Source organism: Cynara cardunculus (genome assembly GCF_001531365.2).
Source record: "Cynara cardunculus var. scolymus isolate 2C chromosome LG 5, CcrdV1, whole genome shotgun sequence".
Taxonomy (NCBI): Eukaryota; Viridiplantae; Streptophyta; class Magnoliopsida; order Asterales; family Asteraceae; genus Cynara; species Cynara cardunculus.
This window is the reverse complement of record NC_037532.1, coordinates 402-23,941: the sequence shown is the minus strand read 5'-3', so window position 1 is coordinate 23,941 and position 23,540 is coordinate 402. Positions and strand designations below refer to the sequence as shown.

General features: G+C 36.0%; 2 protein-coding genes across 2 annotated transcripts; one reads left to right on the top strand and one right to left on the bottom strand.

The window, feature by feature from the left end:
* Positions 1–246: 246 nt before the first annotated feature.
* LOC112513736 (pentatricopeptide repeat-containing protein At4g02750-like) lies at positions 247–1,956 on the top strand. The gene has a single exon (XM_025120089.1). It carries the CDS (start codon positions 258–260, stop codon positions 1,878–1,880), a length of 1,623 nt encoding a protein of 540 aa, XP_024975857.1. The 5' UTR covers positions 247–257; the 3' UTR covers positions 1,881–1,956.
* A 212-nt stretch (positions 1,957–2,168) lies between these two features.
* On the bottom strand, positions 2,169–18,970 carry LOC112512151 (nodal modulator 1). The gene is made up of 18 exons (XM_025118010.1): positions 18,938–18,970; positions 18,663–18,791; positions 17,664–17,735; positions 17,482–17,577; positions 16,945–17,022; positions 11,382–11,510; positions 10,649–10,825; positions 9,885–10,088; positions 9,665–9,778; positions 9,315–9,565; positions 8,451–8,496; positions 8,122–8,370; positions 6,992–7,222; positions 6,814–6,905; positions 3,964–4,192; positions 3,361–3,717; positions 3,053–3,126; positions 2,169–2,777 (listed from the first exon to the last, which is right to left on the bottom strand). The coding sequence occupies exons 1-18, from the start codon at positions 18,968–18,970 to the stop codon at positions 2,669–2,671; spliced, it is 2,670 nt and encodes an 889-aa protein (XP_024973778.1). The 3' UTR covers positions 2,169–2,668.
* Between the last annotated feature and the right edge of the window lie 4,570 nt (positions 18,971–23,540).

Genomic DNA, 23,540 nt, shown 5'->3' with positions numbered 1-23,540 from the left:
GGTCTGTTGATAATAATTGTCAACTAAAAATGTAATTTACTCTTATTTTTATTTTAATTATTGTAATTTATTTCACAGGCACTTAGCTCGTGACTCGGCAACCTCTCACAGGTTGTTTATATGAATCGAAGGCGATGAGATTGTTTAGAAAGAAGTAGATTATCATTATATCGCAGTTTTGTTTCTAACACTTGGGTTTGGATCAGAGGCATAGGGCTTTTTTGGGGGTTTAGTGCAAATTAAAGGTGCCTCGATCAATGAGGTACCAGGTCCGTCGGGGAGTCTTCTTCCTCTTACAATCAACCAGAATCATTTCCCCTTCCCCRATATCTACTCTTTCGACCACTACTGATCTCATTCAAGACTGCATTCGCGAAGRTAACATAAACGATGCTCGCAGGCTGTTTGATCAAAATCCCGCGTCTCGTGATACCGTCGCTTGGAATTCCATCATCACTGGTCAYATCAGACACAACCAAATGCATCGCGCACATCAACTATTCGATCAAATACCCGTGAGAAATGCCGTTTCATGGAACACCATGATGTCCGGTTTGAGCGATCCATACCAACTTCACCAACTTTTCTTGCAAATGAACAGAGCTGGTGAAAGGCCCAACCAATTCACATTTTCAACCCTGATTAGTGGCTTCCTKAACAGGTTCCATGTATTCTTGGTCCCGCAGCTTCATGGTCTGATACTTCACTTAGGCCTTAATTCCAATGTCTTTGTGGCGTCAGCATTGATGCGGGGTTATACCCATTTAGGGGATCGAGAGGGCTTATGTCGCGTCTTCGATGACGTCCTTGTAAAAGATGTCAGTACATGGAATGCGTTGGTTGTAGGTTATATGGATYTGGGCTTCACAGTTGAGGCGCAGATAACCTTTGACATGATGCCTGAGGTTAATATCATTTCTTGGACCACCTTAGTTAATGGGTACATYAAAAATAGAAAGATCAATCAAGCACGGTCTATCTTCAATGAGATGACACAAAAGAATGTGGTTTCATGGACTGCAATGATAAAAGGGTATGTCCAATATGRCAAGTATGTGGATGCCATACAATTGTTCATATCGATGCTCAAATCAGGGACTCATCCCAATCATTTTACTTTTTCTACTCTCCTGGACGCTTGTGCTGGTTGCTCTATGTTTCTCTTTGGGAAACAGCTGCACTCATGCATCTTCAAATCCGGTATGTGTTGTGAAGTGGTCTTGTTGACCTCCCTTATTGACATGTACACGAAATGTGGGGACATTGAAGCAGCATTGTGCATTTTTGAGTCCATGGAAAAGAAGAACACGGTGTCATGGAACTCCATCATCGGGGGTTGTGCCAGGCATGGATTGGCAAAGAGRGCATTGTGTGAGTTTGAGAAAATGACAGAAAGTGGAGTCAAGCCTGATCATGTCACGTACATCAATTTACTGTCGGCTTGTGTGCACGGAGGACTTGTTGAAGAGGGTGAAAGGCATTTTCATTCAATGGGAATAACCTACGGAATCCAAGCAGCGATGAAGCACTATACTTGCATGGTGGACCTCTATGGGAAAGCAGGTGCGCTTGACAAGGCAGAGAAATTGGTGAAGGAGATGCCTTTCGAACCYGATGTCGGTGTGTGGGGTGCATTGCTTGCTGCTTCTGGGTTGCACTCGTGTTATGAGCTATGTGAGTTTGCAGCAAATGGACTAGAGAATTTGGCTAGACAAAATGSCGGTATTTACTCTATGCTAATGAAGCTCCACCGTGAAAAAGGTGCATGGAGTCGTGTTGTTGAGATGAGGAACAAGATGATGGAAACAAGTGCTAAAAAGCAAAAGGCTGGTAGCAGGATTGAGTTTGTGCTAAAAAACAAAATCCAAAATCACAAGTGATTTAGGTCATTCATACATACATCACCAGCCATACCTTTCTTGTCCGAKTTGGCATGTAGGAACCAATGTCTTGGATACAAAATGAAATAAAAGACCCACCCTTTGTCTATACAAAGTTACATTTACATTAAAATTTGTTACTGCTCTCATCATCGGTTTGATCTCACCCTCTGAACCAGCAAAATGCCAATCCGTTTTGCACAATATTAGTTGTCATGTTTCTTACAAAGCTTAAACCTCAAAATAAAACGGAATCTTTAATTTGCCCTGTTTCTCCATCACAATTAAGTCATACACATTGTATTGCAGAATGCAGAATAAGTTTCTTACGAGATTGTGTTTCATAATAACTACACAGATAACAACCACTGATGCTGTACCATATCTACAATCATATGATTCATTTACCACCGCAAACGTTTGCCACTTGAGCATTAAGGGAAAGAAATTGAAGTCAGAAGCTACAATTTTAGACTCTTAAGAAATAAGCTAAATACAAAAATGGCTACGAGTATTYGAAACAGCCACATTGTGCCAGGCATTCTTCAATAGCACAGTACTGGGAGTTTGCCAAAAGCAAGCGAAAGCCAAGGCCAAAAATACTTGTAAACCAAATTTAGCTGACTAAGTTTCATGGGTAAAAACCCATCTCGTTATTATATAATGACAACAATGGTAACTACCAAATTGCTCAAAGCAGCCATCAGCAACAGCAGAATTGAGCTTACGTTGCTGCTAAATGCAACTTAGTTGAGACAACACTTCAAGCTTCTAGGAAGAATGGTTCTTCAGTAAGTCCTTTTTCTCACTGCTGTCTTTCTTACTTCTTTTTTAGCTGATGCACTGGGTCCTGGYACTAGTACTCCTCCTACACTCGTTTGGTATATGTCTTTTAATCTGCAGGACAAGCATCAAATTATGAATTAGAATAAAATGACACTATTATTTGAGATTTGAAGAAGCAAAAAAGTTTCTATGCAACTGAAAAAGAATCTCAGCTACCACCAAGCTTGCTCAGTATATCGTACGCATTCTGTATCCAAAACTCACTTGTGCATTTCTTGAACTACCAGAGGTTTGTCAATGAACGGGCAATAAAAGTTTCAACCCTTGGTGTTGGTTTCTTGGGTCATAAAAGTAGAAAAAGAAGAAAAAAAATGATTTCCAGCTACCTTGGCATGCTGATAAGTAGAGCGATCACCGATATTCCAACAATGAGTGGATAGACGGGTGCTGGAGTTAGTTCCTGCTGGACATGGGGGAATAATTAAGCTTATAAATTCTTACATAAATTAAGTACATTAAAAGAAACTCAGTGCTTTAATAGGACAACAGACAAGGCATGTCTATGAGATGACTAGTTATATGAACAATGTAAATCAGGATCAGATTCTACATAATCTTTGCAATAGCATGATATACTGACAAATCCTGATGGTTTTCTTTAAATGCTCACAACGCATTCCGAAGAGGAACTAACCTGTTTATGGTGATCATCTTCAACTTTGTATCTCAAGCGATCCACATGAATTTGGGTATTTTTCTCCAGATCAACCTCAATCACTTCAGATTCAAATCTGAGGTTACTTGATGATAGAGCAGACCGAAGCTGCAGAAGGTGTTTGCCCCGGGGCAACCCCTTCAACTGGAAGAAGTTCGAAAGCGGCAAAGGTAAGAGAGATTCGATATTGGATGGATCGCTGGCTGATCGGACTTCCAATTKTAGGTGTTCATGCAGTTCTTTAATTCTGTTTCCATCAACAATGCCAGTTAATAGTGTCATATCTGGCTGCTCAAAAACCAAAAAGTCTAATCTTCTGATATCTTCGTATCCAACCTACACAAGTCAAACAAGCACAGATGGTAAAACAAAAAAGGGTTGCAACCTTGACTTTAATGAGTTTACATGAAAATGATGAACTTCCCATGATTTGGGCGGACAACTTAGATCTTTCCARGACACAAGTTTAGGCATTTAGCCTCAAAACAAAATTGCTCCACCAATTTTATTTTCAGATAAGAAACTGATAACAGGTCGTATGAATCKAAAAATAAAATCTAAATTATGCTATCTTTAACTCACCTTGACCACAACAGACTCTGGAGAAGCACGTTCAATCTGAGAGCTGTCAAACCTACCTCTCCTTGCTACTCTAACTGTGTATGTTGTATCAGGCTGAAGTCCCCTTAGGCGATAACTTCCTGATGAATCTGTTACAGACTCCTCGTAAAAACCTTTCAAGTCAGAGCGGGCCTCAACTGAAACACCTTCTTTTGGTTGACCAGACAACAGAGTAACCACACCCATAGCACTGTAAGGATCAATACCTAGACTATCAGCAGCAGGAAAAAAGAGATGGCATCTCAAAAGAGATGGTATCTCGAAAGAGATGTAGTTAAAATTTGCAAGTGCATCAGCACGTATARAGTACCCTCCAGCATAAGACAGAAAGACATGATATACTGCAAACATTTGGTGCTTATTTTCTATTTTTAAAATWTRATYTTTTACAAATTATTTATTATTGTTTTCAGATAGGCAAAAGGGGTGAGAGTTTAATATGGACCTTGCATGCACAAGTGTGAAAGCCTTCACTTTTAGATTAATCTTTGAGGGCTTTTAGTTGTTCTTAATCCAGTATTGATGGATCTTGGTTGTTCTTTGAATAACATCAAGGGATTAATTATAAGATCTCCTGCACATATAAAATAAATATGTTCCATTTTAAAACCCTAAAATCATATATATACCATTGGGCAATGCAAAACACCAGGGTTTAGTGTCTGGAAGAGCTTGACATTGTGGTTTTATTGGAGCGCTTTACAAAATTGTAATTCTTGAAGTCAGTGTATGTTTCCTATGATCCCTTGTCATTGTGATCAGTGATAAATGATAATCCTTTGATTCTAATAGGATGAACTAAGAAAACAAATCAAAAAAGGGTGTATTATGTGTTTTAAATTGGATTCATGTCCTTCARCTAATATCATAGTGTTCACAAAAATTGTTTTGAACAAATATGTTGTCAATGACGACATAAAAAACCATAGTTTGTTATGTCTGTTATTTTGATTCTCCTAAACTCATATGTTATATTTGTAAAATTTATAATAATCCAAGCATTTGTAGAAACACCTGGTGTAATTACTTGCTGGAATACTACAAAATGATTGTAAGAAAAGGGTACCCTAATTTCTATGCTAACTGGGTTAAAAACAAGSTTTTCTAAGCCTACTTTATGTTTACACAAAAAGCCCTCCAACTTGTTGGTTTCCATAAAATATAATTCTGGAACTGCAAACATTCGATTTTGGAACCTGTGCACTGCTGGAATAGCATTTTGGCCATGATTTTGTGATATGTGGTTCAATGAGAAGTCATAATTTTACTAATTCGGAAACCTTTAGAAATGCTTTTCAGAATTAGTGTTTTCTACCTATATCATTATGTYCATATTTCTGTAAATTAGTTGTTTGCACTTGGTACAGTTCTTGTAATTATCTTTTGATTCTTGACTATGTAATTTTATTGCAACATATGAATATTCTATGCCTTCAGCAAAATTTCCAATATGTTTGTGTTCTATTTCCCTATATCTTAGTTATCATTTAATTAGCTTGCTGATTTGTTTGAATTCATTTAACCATGACTTTAGAATAATTGACAAATTATTGTTCTTCGAAAACAACCAGGTGCCTTTGCTACTTCCTAAATATATATTCATCTGCTACAAATTAGAACCTAGTATAGTCTAAATTTAATTTGTAATTTTTTTAGTTTCTTTTTTTTGGAAGGATGTCTTAGGCTATGCCTAGACTAATCACGACAAATTGCAACCCTAAGACATYGTCCCTGATAAACTTAGTGGCCACAATTGTTGTGGACACTTTCTGTATTGTGCAAAACTGTGTTCTTTTTTACAAGTGAATAACAAATTGGGTCCCWGAGGTTCACACCTTTTCCCATACTGGTCCCAAAATCAAAATAAATACAAAGACGAGACTTGTTGAGTCCTTGCCACCAATAGAATAAAAGAATCTGTTAACTCAATTAAAAATGGGGGTATTTTAGTCTTTTTCACATTTTTTTATCTTTATCCTATTTTGTCTTTTTTGTGTGTAGACACACACACACACACACCTGCATATATGTGTATATATACATACATATCCACATACACACACAGTCCGGCCAACTTCCCTCACCTCCATCCACCACCACCTCCCTCCGGTGACCACCACATCCACCAACCACCTGTCTCCTCCGGCAAACACCACATCCATCCACTCATCACCGAAGAACACTTCTGGTTATGTGTGGTTTTGAAAGATAGGGAGTCTCTTGTTGGTTGTCAGTTTCATGGAGTATTTTTGTTGTATCAATAGAGCTCAACGCTTATCCGTTATTTCAACTTGTTTATTAGTTYATGAGTTAGTTTTATGGAGACGTATTAAGAAGTTGTACATGCATAATAAATTGTAGAAGTTTAAAATATAATGAAAGTATTGAATGTATATATTGGCATTTGAATATACTCAWGATTGGAAGTTAGAAACCAGATTAAAAGAATTGAAAAAATACATATCAATATGGGTATCAAATTAAAGAGAATTAAGTACTCGTTTTTATACAATTTWTTTAATCAAAAAACTAATTATATTTAAGATAATTTAGATTTTTAAAAAATTGAGGTAAATGTTCAAGCTTCTATTCTCTTATTGTTTACAGAAGGGGCAAAATAGTAATATTATAAAAAAGAAAGATTTTGTCTGCAATATTGATTTATACTTGATGCTTTAATAGATGTATTCTTGAAAAACTAAAGAATAAAACCAAATGGTTAATGATATAGTATACATTTGCTGCGTGCACCAATGTATCTCAATTTACTTATCTTACCGCAACATGAGTCATTAACGAGAACAGAGTTACCTATAAGCAACACGCGTGGCTTGGAAGACAACTTCCCTAGACTCCCCAGAACCAAGTTCAATTGCCCGTGCTGACGGTGAGAAAGCATATTCCTAAAGATTACAACAGCAATTAATGTTCAAAATGACAAAATTAAAATAATAGTGTACGATATCAAATAAGTTGAAGAGCCAAGTACCTTTAACAGAGGACGGAGATAAAAACTCCCAGGAAACAAGTTATCGAATACGAAAGTTCCACCAGCAGCAGATATCGAGTTATTTCTATAACCATCTTCCCCGCTCAATGATAACAATACAGAAGGAAATAATTCGTTGGCATCTTCTTTAGAATGTATATGTACAGAGATCTGACCAAGCTTCTGACAGGAAAAGGAATTGGGTCCAGTTTCCTTTACATGATAGCCAGACTATTAGAAGAAAAAGATATCTTTAGTACATAAAAGGTCACATGCTGGATCGTTCTGGCTCCTAAGTAATGTAAAATGTTGCTTCYTATGGTAACAGATTCCATTTATTGAATAACAGGTTGGGACTGCAAAATAATGGATACACCAACTAGTCCTACATCACTAACCTGACTGCACCCGTTATGTAACCGGTAGCCTTGGTCTAGATAAGGTTGATGAGAACCTTAAATTAATCTAAGCCTTAAGTTTAGGAAACCAAAGCAATCCAACCAAAACTTCAWGTATTGGGCTACACATAGCAAACATCACATGCATTCTACATCCTAATGGGTCCCTAACTTTCACTTTCTAGTTTGTTTACATAGTCAAGGAGTAGATCTTTTTTCAATTGATATTGCTAAAAGAACATGTGTTAAGGATTGGAAATTTAAAAACTAAAAAGTATTACATGGTTGAGGTTGTCCATCTTACATTACAAGGAGAACAAAATTTACTAAGCTCTAAATAATACAAGGCCTGAGACAGGTCTTTTGTTTGATAAATAACTCTTGCAATGTTGCTTTAAAGTTGGTGGTGCTTCCTATTAGATTGTTGGCTAAGCACTTGAACTCAAACATGGAAGTACAGGGACTGTTTCAATGATAACTCCTGCTATAACGCAGTGGCTGTGCAGAAACAAACCTAAATATTAAAGGCAAGCAACGGAAACTGGCACTCTAGTATATATGTTGCTTTTTTTATTAATCTTTTCTTCATTTAAGCTATTAGTACAAAAGCTATACACACATGTACAGACTAAAACCTGAAACAATTTTAGTGCATTATCTTACACCTGCRAAAAGCACATCAGGATGTTGTATAGCATCAGTGATTGGATTTTAAAAGAAGCAGGTTCAGACCTTTGAAGCCTCGATATGGTAAGGTATGTCATCATATAGGGGTCCCCCAATAAATAAACCATCTTTGCTTGTAGTTGTTTCAAAAGCTAGTTCATTTTTCTTGATTTGAGCATTGTGACTATCTCCAGCAGCCCTTATTCTAATAATAACATCTGGAAGTGGGGGAGAAACTGATCCTTCAATGTACAAACCCAGTCGCCCAGAAAATGGAGGAACTGAAGCTTGACAGCCATCATGTGCCACTTTGACCTGATTAGAAAAGTAGGACTTAGAAGTGACGCCTGAAAAAATATGAAAGTTGCATCAATCATATTTCAAGAGCTGTTTACCTGATGTTGTYGAGGATAAAATAAAATTTTCTTTTCCCTTTTGCTCCTGCATACACAGATTAGTCCAGGTTTAGGCATGTTGTATGCATTCATACAGGGTGGACTGCATATCTAAACAACCAGACAAAGAAGGATGGATCCTGGCTACTGGAAGGATCTAGTTAGACAAGGGGAACAGAGGGCACAGACAAATGTCCCTGTATAAAAGAGATAAATATATTTCCATKCCATAGGACCTAGTAAAAACATTGAGAACCTGTTCTTTTAGAGCATAACTCCTCTTTTTCTCAATTAATTATCCAATTTGAATCTTTCTTTCAGATTGCATTTGCAGGGTTTTAAGGAAAATTGTGTGCAACAATCATTCAGGGACATCATCTATATATCAGCAGAAGTACTAACATTCAAGAAAAATAAAGCATAACTTAAAAAGATTAGTTTTACAACCCATGTGAACCCTAAACTTGAACATTATACTAGTACTTAAATCAACAAGGCATGATGGTTGAAATTATCGTCACTGTAAGAAAAAGAACATAGAGAATACAGCACATTTCTTACGTTTAAATCAGAGGCCCCGAGTCAAAACACTCGGTCCACTTGAAAATGATAATAGAATTAATCAAACTTGGGCTATTATGTTAATGGGTTTATCACTTATGTGTGGAAATCGACATCAGGCAGTGATCATTACTAAACATAAGCTACACATTATTTCATTCAGTGSCAACTCGTAAGTGCCAATCTGGCTTATCAAAAACCTACAAGCCAGWTTGCTAAGATGCACAATATGAAAGGATAATTAGTGGAAGATACGGAACTGCGAATGAGGATGAAACAGTTGACATAACACACAAGATTTACCATGTGTCCCGAGGTACAAATGTAAGTCTTTCTCCAGGATTGGCCCATACTTCAAACTCATAAAGAGCTGTATTTGATTCCTCATTTCCGATGACTACAAACCTTGCAGTACTGCCATCAATAACAGTTCCTTTATCGTTCAAAATATCGATCGGTAKATTTTCAGGTAACTGGCCAACACCGTTTTGTGAGCTCAACTGAACCCTTATTTGTCCTTGAAGGAGATACTTCTCCCCTYTCAGATAAATAGGCTAAGGAGACAAAAAAAAAACATGAGAATTGAAGCATAAAAGAACAGGCTTACAAGTTACAAGAGCCCAGCAGTGAAAATAAGCAAATGAACAACATACCAATGTGTTAGCTGTGTCAATTTTCACAGGTAAGCTCCCAAAAAGTATACAAGAGTTTACAAAGTGAACTTCATGCACTCCAGGAGTTTCAATGCATATGCGTTGAGGACCTTTCTGCAATTCACACCGGGATGAAGGTGGGGAAAGCAAGGTCAAATGGAAGTGCATAGAGTATGGTATTGACCTTTGACATCGTTTGTGTGTGAATGCTCTTAAATACCTTAATTTTTAGATTCACATGAGAACCATCTGATTGTTGCAGATATGCATCCACGTCATGAGTGGAAACTAAGTTAATCCAATAACCTTTCTGAACAAAGTTAATCCCTTCAACATCTTCCGTTCCAACATTTATATGTACATAGCTCTGTTCCCAGCACCATTTATCTTCTCCAGATATAGCTCCTTTAGAAAGGTGTTTTACCTAAAAAGACAGCAAACAGAAATCTAAATCAAAACTAATAGTTAGGAGATTAAAAATGTAATGAGGGAATGACTAGCTCATAACTTAACAATGCAAACATTTAAAAGAGTATATCACAATAACACTTCTAAAACTTTGAGATACTTAAACAAATCCTWTATTTCTCAAGCTAGTTGGATAAAGGTGTAATGGTACATAGGGAACTAAAGAGGCTAATGATAACATATACTAAAACAAGAAAAGGAAAARAATGTGGACAGAAAATGTATTCATTGATATTGTCTTTCTGAACTCTGAATTACCATATTTCATGGTTCAATAATCAGGGAAGTATTCACATTGTTTCAAAAGGGTGTGGCCACAAAGCGAGCAACTCAACAAGGCAAGAAGGGTGAAAAAAAACTAATTCAAYACTAAAGAACGTCTACACATTCAACAAATACAAATTGGGAAGAACAATCATATATTCAATGTGATTGCTCTTTATTCACAATCAAAACAATTTGTATACACCAAATCAATTTTAGAGGACAAATAGTGATCAGAAAGCAATGTGATACCTCAAGCCCATATTTTCCAGGTAGCACATTCTGAAATAAAAATTCACTACTCTGGTCAGTCAAACCAACTGTCTGCCTCTCTTCATTGCTTTTAGTATCCAACCTCACAAGAGCAAGAGAAACAGAWGAATCACAATTTTCTTTGCAAGTTACCGAGCCACGTACATTAACTTGTGCCTGAGATTTAAGAGAACAAAATCAAGTAAGATACCAATATCTGTCTTAGATCACGTTTGTAGTATAATGCTCCATCAAGCCTAAAATAAATGTCCCCTATTGATTCCAAATTCAAATGGCTCAACTTCAATATTGATGTGATCTAATCGTCCAGAGAAGAACTGAACTACATTAAAATGTACAAGAAGCGGAACAAGCACAACAAATAGGAAGAAATTRTCATAATCATTATGTAGGAGAGATGGCGAGTGGTTGAAGGCGTAACATTGGAACTGCTACGTAGGCTATTTTTTGTTTGGTCAGAAGAGTCCTCCAAATATTTTGGTCTTTATAAAAAAGATAATCCATATATGGTATACAAGTACTAGATTGGCACTCGAGGTTTGAAAAAGACAAGTACATTAGGACACAGTGAATATATATCCAGCGGTTCAAAAAGGTTTTAGAACTGACAAGGCTAAAGATCCTGACTTTCGTTTGGATGATTGATATTTAGTGACCAAAGTTAAAAACCTGGGAAAAGATACACAAAATTTCAACTTCAAGATACAATCACCTGATAAAATTTCAGCGACAGCAAGGGACCATTGACATTGACATCAATATGGGGTGGCGAAAAKAGAAGATCTGGAGTAGTTTCAGGTGTGGCTGCAATAGCTGATAACCGGTAGTCACCAGGTGGAACCTGAAAAAATTAAGACCACTGAAGTGATGCAAATCAAAAAATGCAGTAAATAGATACCTCAAAGTAAATTTATGCATTATGAAGAGGATGTGTTCCTATCTTATGACAATTACATCAAACAGATGTACATGAAGAGTTCAGCAAAAAATAGAGAGGAATAAAAAAAAATTCTTCTAAAAGAGAAAGAACCCACACACCACCAAGCAGAGAGCCAAAARGTTGGTTTGTTAAAGACCTCATATGCCAAAGTCACATGAAGGGTGCACTAGTGAAGTCTTCACACTAAAAACCKGCCAGAAGGGGAAACAGATAGACACTTCATGCAGATGGAAACCAAGATAATAAAGTAGTGGTGAAGGTCTCTCCCTTTACTGTGTAAAGTTGCAGATTTMCATTTCCGCCTGTGTTACAATGGGGAGACAAACAATACCAAGGGCAGGGTTCCATCAACAGTCCCTTATTTGGAAGGCACATGATGAATAATGTGCCTACACACTTCTCAATTAACTGCTAGCTAAAAAATGAACCAGACCACCAAAGAAGATATCTTTCTCCAAGTATGCCTTTCCATTGAACTCCCTAACAATAATAACAAGACCCATAGACCAAACTCTGCGGCCCTAAGTCGTGATTGATCACGACACAGGAAGAGGCCTTCCTCATCAGGCAACCTTGTCCWAGGTAGGGTTTATAAAGAAACCCAACCATCTTTCTAAATCTTGGAATTTCCATGTAAAAGGTCTTATAAAATCAGGATCCTTGCAATCAAATATAGATCTGCAACACCCATGACATATTTTGTCGTCTTTAACCATTGACCATGCCCAAAGAACTGAGCATTGGGAGAAGTATCATCTAATTCCGTTAGCTTTCTTGTAATTCCGTGCTSTCTACTTAAAATTGCTAAGTAGCATCAAGCTCAGGATAGTGGCTACTGATGGTAGCTACATGCCTTCCATCACCGTAATAGTGGTCTTCATCTCCATCACCATCTCTACTCATCATAGACCACATCTGCTTGAAACACCTAGCCCGCATGTAAGTCTTGAGGCCGCTGCACCTCCCTAGAACTGCTCTTAGGCATCCTCAATGTGCTTRGAATTCCTCATCACCTGTAACCTCTCTGAAACAACCACCTCTCGCAGACAGGTAGACCTGCAAGCTGGGTATGTTCACCTAACTAGCACACCCAACTAACACAYTGTTGTTAATTATCGGGTTGAACAGCAACCTGTCTAACAAATCTATCCATGTTCATCGATGTACTGCTGCTGCAACTGATTCTGCTCTGTTTCTCTGTTGTTGCTATGATCAGATTCAGAGCCATAAGAACTTGTAGTGATGTTCGCTATTCTGTCTTCCTAGTTATTTTGCTGGTTTGTTGTCCTGTTCTTTCCTGCATGCTACTGGTACTGTCTGATATCCTTTTAAGTTGTTATGAAAGAAAAAACGGTGACAATACTGAGAAGAGAYTAGCAGAATTGTGAGYCATAATTATGTTCTGAAAAATCCAATTAAACTGAATGCTCATGGTTGGTGGAGTATAGTCTCCCAAGTGTGATGAAGGGCCACTAGGCACTAGCCAACATACAACCCTCTGTCACCAATGACCAAATAGTTGGATGCATTATGTACGTAATTCCATGGAGCCACATATTAGATCTGCAGCTATTTGTTGTGTGACTTCAGAGGAAGTATGCACTTGACTTGCCATCTAATGTGGATTATTTGCAAGCCAATAAATAAACTCACCAAAGTGTYGAGAATAGGATGTTGTTTCCTAAACTATGCTGTTAAATGCGGCACAATAGCGGCGCAATAGTGGTTATAGGACATATGAAAAATAGCGGTGGTCAAATAGTAGTCTAAATTGCGGTTCTGATAATAGCGGCGCAATTTCGCTATTTCACCGATATTTAGGGTAAAATTGCGGGCGCAATAGCGGTATTTAGGTTGGGTTTTTTTGGGCTTTATTTTGAGTTTTTGACTTGGGCCTTTTATTTCGATTTGGGTTGTGATTTAATTTTAAGCTTTCAAGTTCTTTCTATCATCGACCCAAGTCAACAATTGCAGCCTCCTCCTGATCAACACTCCTCCAGCCTCCTCCCGATCGATACTTTTCCTATTTTGTTTTGTGAAACTTGTTTTAGTTGATGTTTTGATGTTGAAACTATATTTTTAATTAACGCATATAATATGTTAAATTATGTATGCATACATGTATAATTATATACACTATATATAATTCTAAGAAATATTATATGAACCGCTATTTTTGGACCGCTATACCACCGTAATAACCGCTATCCAAATACCCGTCATGACCGCTATTTTGTMTTTTGACCCTATGCTGTTACTGCGGTCAAAATACAAAATATCGGTCAGGACCGATATTCGATATTTCGGTTATATCAATGATATATCGGTCCAAAATAGCCGTTAATATAATATTTTATATATATATATATATATAAATATATTATGTGTGCATCCGTAAACATATCATATGCATTAATTAGAGTTTAGAAATATAGTTTCAAAATTAAAACATCACATAAACAAGTCTCATAAAACAAAATAGGAAAAGTGTTAAAAAAAATAAGCGTGAACTGTGAAAGAATCAAGAAGAGAAGAAGCGTGAACTGTGAAGAACCGAGAAGAGAAGAAGCRTGAGACCTGATATAGGTGTTGACTGGTTAACCAAATAAAGAGGCCCAAAAAACTAAGCCCAACATGTAATAAAAAAGCCCAAACATTTGCCTTATAGAAAATTGGTATATCGGACCGATTTTTCCATCAAAATATCGGTGAAATATCGGTAAATATCGGCGAATTGTCGGAACCGATATTTTGACTGATATTTCACCACCGATATTCTTCCAAAGACCCGATATCCGATATATCGCGATTTTAACAGCATAGTTTTGACCGTTGAAACAACATAGTTCCTAAAACAAGGAAAGCTTACAAGATCCATAGAGATACAAACTAGTTGTGTACCCGCGCAATGCGGCGGGAGCCATGAATTTTAACGATTTTGAAGTTCCACTGGTTTTATAAGATAAGATTTAACGATAATATATGTTATACTTGGTCTTTGCATATTAATACAATTTGAATAAATAAGAGTTATGGTTCCAATTACAGACTATCAATGAAAAAAATTGTATGACAGTTTAAAATCCAATATATTTAAAATCCAACATATTTAAACGACTCCACAAATGTATTCGATTTACACCAAGAGCAAAGAACCAAGAAACTTGAGTTTTAAGGTAAACACTCAAAACCAATAAAAAAACCTACAAATTTGACAGATCATAAGCCATGAAAAGACAAAAAAAGATGGGTTTTAGAATGAAATTTCAACTGCTTACCCTCTTTCTTGTCCAGAAACTCATATTAAGGTTGAATTGATACATGTATATATATATTTCAAAAAAACCCAAGAACATATTAATTCAAAACATAATATACAGTGCAATTTGGACAGTCTAACCCCAAAATATATAGTATATATATAAATAAATAACTATAAAAGTATAAATCGTAAATATTAAAAATATTTTTTTCACAGTATATATAATATATAATAATATAATTAAGTCAAAAACTATTAAATACTGGACTCATTTCGAAGGTATTAACGAGACGATTATAATGGTGTAACTTGTTAAAATAAAAATGTATTTTTTAAACATGTTTTAATTGATTTACGATTATATATGTTAATTTGATAAAGGTTTAAAATGAAATATTTAAAAGTAAAGGACATAAAGTAAATTAATTAATTAATTATAGGGGTATAAAGTGTAAATTTAAAATTATAATTTTAAAAAAATAGGTTGTGAGAGGGTGAGTGTATGTGAGGAGGTGAGTGTATGTGAGGAGAGGAGGGGGTGAAAAAGTGAAAAAGTGAGTATAAAGGGTATTTTGGTCATTAAGTATTTTAAGACTTCTTTTGCTAAATTTGCTTAATAAGATAGTATAGATGATTGGCAAGAAAGTTCAATTACTAACCATTACACAATACGACCTCTCTTAATGAGTTTGGTCATTCAATGTATATTAGTATATATGCCCTGAAGCTAGTCGAAGAGATGTGGTTCTCCCGATCTTGAGTTACCTCAAGGCCCTCCTTGCAAGAGGGGGGGCATGTAGGGTTCTTAGATGCAAATTGGACGATAATCTATTATTGATTCTAATATTTTTTTGTGGGTGGTAACTTATCTTTACGAAGAGGAAGAAGCAACATATTGTAGCTCGTTGCATGTTGAACTCAAGTATTGGGATTGGCATTCGTCACTAGTGAGATGTTATAGGGGTTAGCAACATGCACAAAGAAACAATTAAGGCTATAGTAAGATGATTGAAATGTTATCCATTGATGTGGTGGTCACCTTGTGATGAATCCTTTTTTAAGTAATACTCATGCACACTCCTAACCTTTGGTGAGGTTTGGACCCCTGACCTCCTTGGAGGCTGGGATCTACCGGTAACCCGGATACCGCTGGACCAACAACCCTTCTAGTTAAGCACATTCATGTCTGATACACCATTAGTTGATGCATCCAGTTGGAAAATATTCAAACAAAACCTCTCCAAAAGACATCATCAGCTATATTTGCAGCAAGCTAGGCATGACTAACAACTAGGCATCACCTTATGGAAGAGTTCAAAAAGCAACTTTTGTTAGGTTACATATATTTTCAGTAATGTATCTGTTAACAATTTTAGGTAGGGTTTTCAAATTTTCTGTTGTTTAAGGCCCATGGTCCACCTTCATATCTAACCAAATGGGGTTCTTCCCTCAACACTAAAAACATCTTTTGTTCACCCCTAACTCACATTCTACTACGTAAAAGATGAACATATATTGTGCAGAGTGTACTATATCACCTCTTTCTGCAGCAACACATCAAAGAAACTACAAGCCCAAGAAACTGAGTTGAACTTTAGAGTATACTCGTGGAAAATCTGTATCAATCTGAATCACAAACAGATAGACAGGAAATGCACAGAGAAAGAGCCCACACAGCCATCAGATTGGTTGAAGACATCTCAACTCTGCATGACACATGGCTGGTGGAAAAAAAGGTCAATTAACTATAGACATTTATCTTGACCAAGTCATGTTTATCTGCCAAAGATAATCAGTTTATAAATCATGGCAGCATAAAATTATCTCTCTTATTTCCTTCTCCAAGATGCCAAATCAATTTCCTATTGCAACTTGAGTCACAACAACCACAAAATCGAACTTATAATTATCAGTAATCTTTATCATGCAAAAGACTCAACCAAGTGACCACAAAGCCATTCAATTATGTCCCAATTAACCAAGTGAAACAAAAACCTATGTCCTAAAGCATACATAATTGTGGTTATCATAAATAAAAACTATAATATTTGCTCTTAACTGAAGATTCTGTACCTCAAAACAGAAATAGCCGCTATCATCAGTCTTTTTCATTTGCGGCTTAACATTCTGTGGTCCATGAGTCAGAGCTACCTGGAAAAGGTATAATGGTTGAGTTAACAACAAAGCATGTTCACTATCTCAAAACCCATGCCTAAAACATTGACTGTACGTAGATACATGCAAGGTAACTGGAACAAACAACTCTAAATATACATTCTTCAGCTGCACAAGATTTTAATATGTAACCGAGGATAAATGTATTTTCTCTAACCCCTGTGGAAGAAAGAAGTAGAAGAGTGAAACAGGAGTCTAATTGACAATCATTATTACTGCACTACAAACCACACCATCAAAACAGATCACTCTCTCAACAACCACAACATTTATGTAGCCAATTATGTAAGCCAATGTGGCCAACAAAGACGAATAGCTTAAATGTTGCCAATGCCTCTACTCCCAGCAACCATCAAGTTAAACAATCCTAATTGGCACCATCCATGACGCACTCAAAGAATGCAATTTATGAACGACAGAGAATGTTGGAATTACCTTTGCTTTGTAACCAGAATCAACGGTCTGCACTAAGCCACAAACATCATAGGACACTGCTTTTATATCAACAACTGATGCCATATTTGGTAAAACCTGAAATTCAGTAACATTGAATGTGAGAGAAGCTGCAAAATGAATAAAAACAATGTCAAATGTGCCTAGTTTTGTGGTGCACTTGCCATCAAGTTGATCAGTTTGTCAAACTTGTAGTGCTCCTTTGTCGCTTCAATCAGATACTGCTTAGATGTAACCTATAAGAGAACAGAAATGGAAACATTAGAAAGGAGAAGATGCAAAATCAAGCTCCAAGCAAAGAACAATTCGCCCATAGAATAACAAAATACCAGTCCAAGTACAAAGTGTATAAAATAATCATATAATGCATAAAAAGAAAAAGCCCACAAATTGGAATGGAAGCCTTCAAACTAAAGAGGAAGAGATTGCCACTGTGTCATTTCTTTCAATAGTATACGAGAAAAACTTAAGCCATCAAATTATCCTGTTCACTAAGTTTCCCGGATCCAATTCCGAACCATGTAGAGAAAAGGAGGTTACTCCTTTCAGCCTTACCCACAACATGCGTAATATTTGAATTGAAGTGATCCATTTCTCTAATCATTTTAAATGCAAAAAGAAGCCTTGATTGCCATTTCCGCGTCCCTCTATGTATATATTCAATCACTGTGTCTCCTTCCTAACAACGCTATCATCAATCACAATTGTTCTCTAAACAGCCACCCATGCAAAAATATGTTATTGCAGATTATTTAACCTCAAGATTCCAGCCTACGAACCTCAAGATGGAATAGAAATTCCTGGGAATACAATTCGTCCAGAAAAATAAAAGGCATACCACTTCACTACATCCTTTATCTCCACCAATCTGGCAAAATTTCAACTACCTTTTCAACATGAAGTAAGAATATTCAAATGCATAATAGATGCTCAACATATAGAATAATATATGTGTGTATAAAATAAGAATATTTGTTACACCCGTTAGGCAACAAATAGAAGACGATAAAACAGATATAAAACTAGAAATAAATACAAAAAAATACATGATTTTTATGACATTTTACAGGATAAAGTAGGAAGAAACAGATATAGTCCTGCCAAAACCTACAAGAAAATTGAGAAATATTATGCAAGGCACGATTTGAGATGAACGAACTTACCTGGTCGAGCTTATAATATCCTTCTTTATCAGTGATAGACCTCTCAAGGCCATCCACCACTATTTTTACACCATCCACTCCCTTTCCATTATCATCAACAACACGACCGCCAACAGAAAAACCAGTGACCTGCCAGGGTTTNTTTTGATGTTGAAACTATATTTTTAATTAACGCATATAATATGTTAAATTATGTATGCATACATGTATAATTATATACACTATATATAATTCTAAAAAATATTATATGAACCGCTATTTTTGGACCGCTATACCACCGTAATAACCGCTATCCAAATACCCGTCATGACCGCTATTTTGTCTTTTGACCCTATGCTGTTACTGCGGTCAAAATACAAAATATCGGTCAGGACCGATATTCGATATTTCGGTTATATCAATGATATATCGGTCCAAAATAGCCGTTAATATAATATTTTATATATATATATATATATAAATATATTATGTGTGCATCCGTAAACATATCATATGCATTAATTAGAGTTTAGAAATATAGTTTCAAAATTAAAACATCACATAAACAAGTCTCATAAAACAAAATAGGAAAAGTGTTAAAAAAAATAAGCGTGAACTGTGAAAGAATCAAGAAGAGAAGAAGCGTGAACTGTGAAGAACCGAGAAGAGAAGAAGCRTGAGACCTGATATAGGTGTTGACTGGTTAACCAAATAAAGAGGCCCAAAAAACTAAGCCCAACATGTAATAAAAAAGCCCAAACATTTGCCTTATAGAAAATTGGTATATCGGACCGATTTTTCCATCAAAATATCGGTGAAATATCGGTAAATATCGGCGAATTGTCGGAACCGATATTTTGACTGATATTTCACCACCGATATTCTTCCAAAGACCCGATATCCGATATATCGCGATTTTAACAGCATAGTTTTGACCGTTGAAACAACATAGTTCCTAAAACAAGGAAAGCTTACAAGATCCATAGAGATACAAACTAGTTGTGTACCCGCGCAATGCGGCGGGAGCCATGAATTTTAACGATTTTGAAGTTCCACTGGTTTTATAAGATAAGATTTAACGATAATATATGTTATACTTGGTCTTTGCATATTAATACAATTTGAATAAATAAGAGTTATGGTTCCAATTACAGACTATCAATGAAAAAAATTGTATGACAGTTTAAAATCCAATATATTTAAAATCCAACATATTTAAACGACTCCACAAATGTATTCGATTTACACCAAGAGCAAAGAACCAAGAAACTTGAGTTTTAAGGTAAACACTCAAAACCAATAAAAAAACCTACAAATTTGACAGATCATAAGCCATGAAAAGACAAAAAAAGATGGGTTTTAGAATGAAATTTCAACTGCTTACCCTCTTTCTTGTCCAGAAACTCATATTAAGGTTGAATTGATACATGTATATATATATTTCAAAAAAACCCAAGAACATATTAATTCAAAACATAATATACAGTGCAATTTGGACAGTCTAACCCCAAAATATATAGTATATATATAAATAAATAACTATAAAAGTATAAATCGTAAATATTAAAAATATTTTTTTCACAGTATATATAATATATAATAATATAATTAAGTCAAAAACTATTAAATACTGGACTCATTTCGAAGGTATTAACGAGACGATTATAATGGTGTAACTTGTTAAAATAAAAATGTATTTTTTAAACATGTTTTAATTGATTTACGATTATATATGTTAATTTGATAAAGGTTTAAAATGAAATATTTAAAAGTAAAGGACATAAAGTAAATTAATTAATTAATTATAGGGGTATAAAGTGTAAATTTAAAATTATAATTTTAAAAAAATAGGTTGTGAGAGGGTGAGTGTATGTGAGGAGGTGAGTGTATGTGAGGAGAGGAGGGGGTGAAAAAGTGAAAAAGTGAGTATAAAGGGTATTTTGGTCATTAAGTATTTTAAGACTTCTTTTGCTAAATTTGCTTAATAAGATAGTATAGATGATTGGCAAGAAAGTTCAATTACTAACCATTACACAATATGACCTCTCTTAATGAGTTTGGTCATTCAATGTATATTAGTATATATGCCCTGAAGCTAGTCGAAGAGATGTGGTTCTCCCGATCTTGAGTTACCTCAAGGCCCTCCTTGCAAGAGGGGGGGCATGTAGGGTTCTTAGATGCAAATTGGACGATAATCTATTATTGATTCTAATATTTTTTTGTGGGTGGTAACTTATCTTTACGAAGAGGAAGAAGCAACATATTGTAGCTCGTTGCATGTTGAACTCAAGTATTGGGATTGGCATTCGTCACTAGTGAGATGTTATAGGGGTTAGCAACATGCACAAAGAAACAATTAAGGCTATAGTAAGATGATTGAAATGTTATCCATTGATGTGGTGGTCACCTTGTGATGAATCCTTTTTTAAGTAATACTCAYGCACACTCCTAACCTTTGGTGAGGTTTGGACCCCTGACCTCCTTGGAGGCTGGGATCTACCGGTAACCCGGATACCGCTGGACCAACAACCCTTCTAGTTAAGCACATTCATGTCTGATACACCATTAGTTGATGCATCCAGTTGGAAAATATTCAAACAAAACCTCTCCAAAAGACATCATCAGCTATATTTGCAGCAAGCTAGGCATGACTAACAACTAGGCATCACCTTATGGAAGAGTTCAAAAAGCAACTTTTGTTAGGTTACATATATTTTCAGTAATGTATCTGTTAACAATTTTAGGTAGGGTTTTCAAATTTTCTGTTGTTTAAGGCCCATGGTCCACCTTCATATCTAACCAAATGGGGTTCTTCCCTCAACACTAAAAACATCTTTTGTTCACCCCTAACTCACATTCTACTACGTAAAAGATGAACATATATTGTGCAGAGTGTACTATATCACCTCTTTCTGCAGCAACACATCAAAGAAACTACAAGCCCAAGAAACTGAGTTGAACTTTAGAGTATACTCGTGGAAAATCTGTATCAATCTGAATCACAAACAGATAGACAGGAAATGCACAGAGAAAGAGCCCACACAGCCATCAGATTGGTTGAAGACATCTCAACTCTGCATGACACATGGCTGGTGGAAAAAAAGGTCAATTAACTATAGACATTTATCTTGACCAAGTCATGTTTATCTGCCAAAGATAATCAGTTTATAAATCATGGCAGCATAAAATTATCTCTCTTATTTCCTTCTCCAAGATGCCAAATCAATTTCCTATTGCAACTTGAGTCACAACAACCACAAAATCGAACTTATAATTATCAGTAATCTTTATCATGCAAAAGACTCAACCAAGTGACCACAAAGCCATTCAATTATGTCCCAATTAACCAAGTGAAACAAAAACCTATGTCCTAAAGCATACATAATTGTGGTTATCATAAATAAAAACTATAATATTTGCTCTTAACTGAAGATTCTGTACCTCAAAACAGAAATAGCCGCTATCATCAGTCTTTTTCATTTGCGGCTTAACATTCTGTGGTCCATGAGTCAGAGCTACCTGGAAAAGGTATAATGGTTGAGTTAACAACAAAGCATGTTCACTATCTCAAAACCCATGCCTAAAACATTGACTGTACGTAGATACATGCAAGGTAACTGGAACAAACAACTCTAAATATACATTCTTCAGCTGCACAAGATTTTAATATGTAACCGAGGATAAATGTATTTTCTCTAACCCCTGTGGAAGAAAGAAGTAGAAGAGTGAAACAGGAGTCTAATTGACAATCATTATTACTGCACTACAAACCACACCATCAAAACAGATCACTCTCTCAACAACCACAACATTTATGTAGCCAATTATGTAAGCCAATGTGGCCAACAAAGACGAATAGCTTAAATGTTGCCAATGCCTCTACTCCCAGCAACCATCAAGTTAAACAATCCTAATTGGCACCATCCATGACGCACTCAAAGAATGCAATTTATGAACGACAGAGAATGTTGGAATTACCTTTGCTTTGTAACCAGAATCAACGGTCTGCACTAAGCCACAAACATCATAGGACACTGCTTTTATATCAACAACTGATGCCATATTTGGTAAAACCTGAAATTCAGTAACATTGAATGTGAGAGAAGCTGCAAAATGAATAAAAACAATGTCAAATGTGCCTAGTTTTGTGGTGCACTTGCCATCAAGTTGATCAGTTTGTCAAACTTGTAGTGCTCCTTTGTCGCTTCAATCAGATACTGCTTAGATGTAACCTATAAGAGAACAGAAATGGAAACATTAGAAAGGAGAAGATGCAAAATCAAGCTCCAAGCAAAGAACAATTCGCCCATAGAATAACAAAATACCAGTCCAAGTACAAAGTGTATAAAATAATCATATAATGCATAAAAAGAAAAAGCCCACAAATTGGAATGGAAGCCTTCAAACTAAAGAGGAAGAGATTGCCACTGTGTCATTTCTTTCAATAGTATACGAGAAAAACTTAAGCCATCAAATTATCCTGTTCACTAAGTTTCCCGGATCCAATTCCGAACCATGTAGAGAAAAGGAGGTTACTCCTTTCAGCCTTACCCACAACATGCGTAATATTTGAATTGAAGTGATCCATTTCTCTAATCATTTTAAATGCAAAAAGAAGCCTTGATTGCCATTTCCGCGTCCCTCTATGTATATATTCAATCACTGTGTCTCCTTCCTAACAACGCTATCATCAATCACAATTGTTCTCTAAACAGCCACCCATGCAAAAATATGTTATTGCAGATTATTTAACCTCAAGATTCCAGCCTACGAACCTCAAGATGGAATAGAAATTCCTGGGAATACAATTCGTCCAGAAAAATAAAAGGCATACCACTTCACTACATCCTTTATCTCCACCAATCTGGCAAAATTTCAACTACCTTTTCAACATGAAGT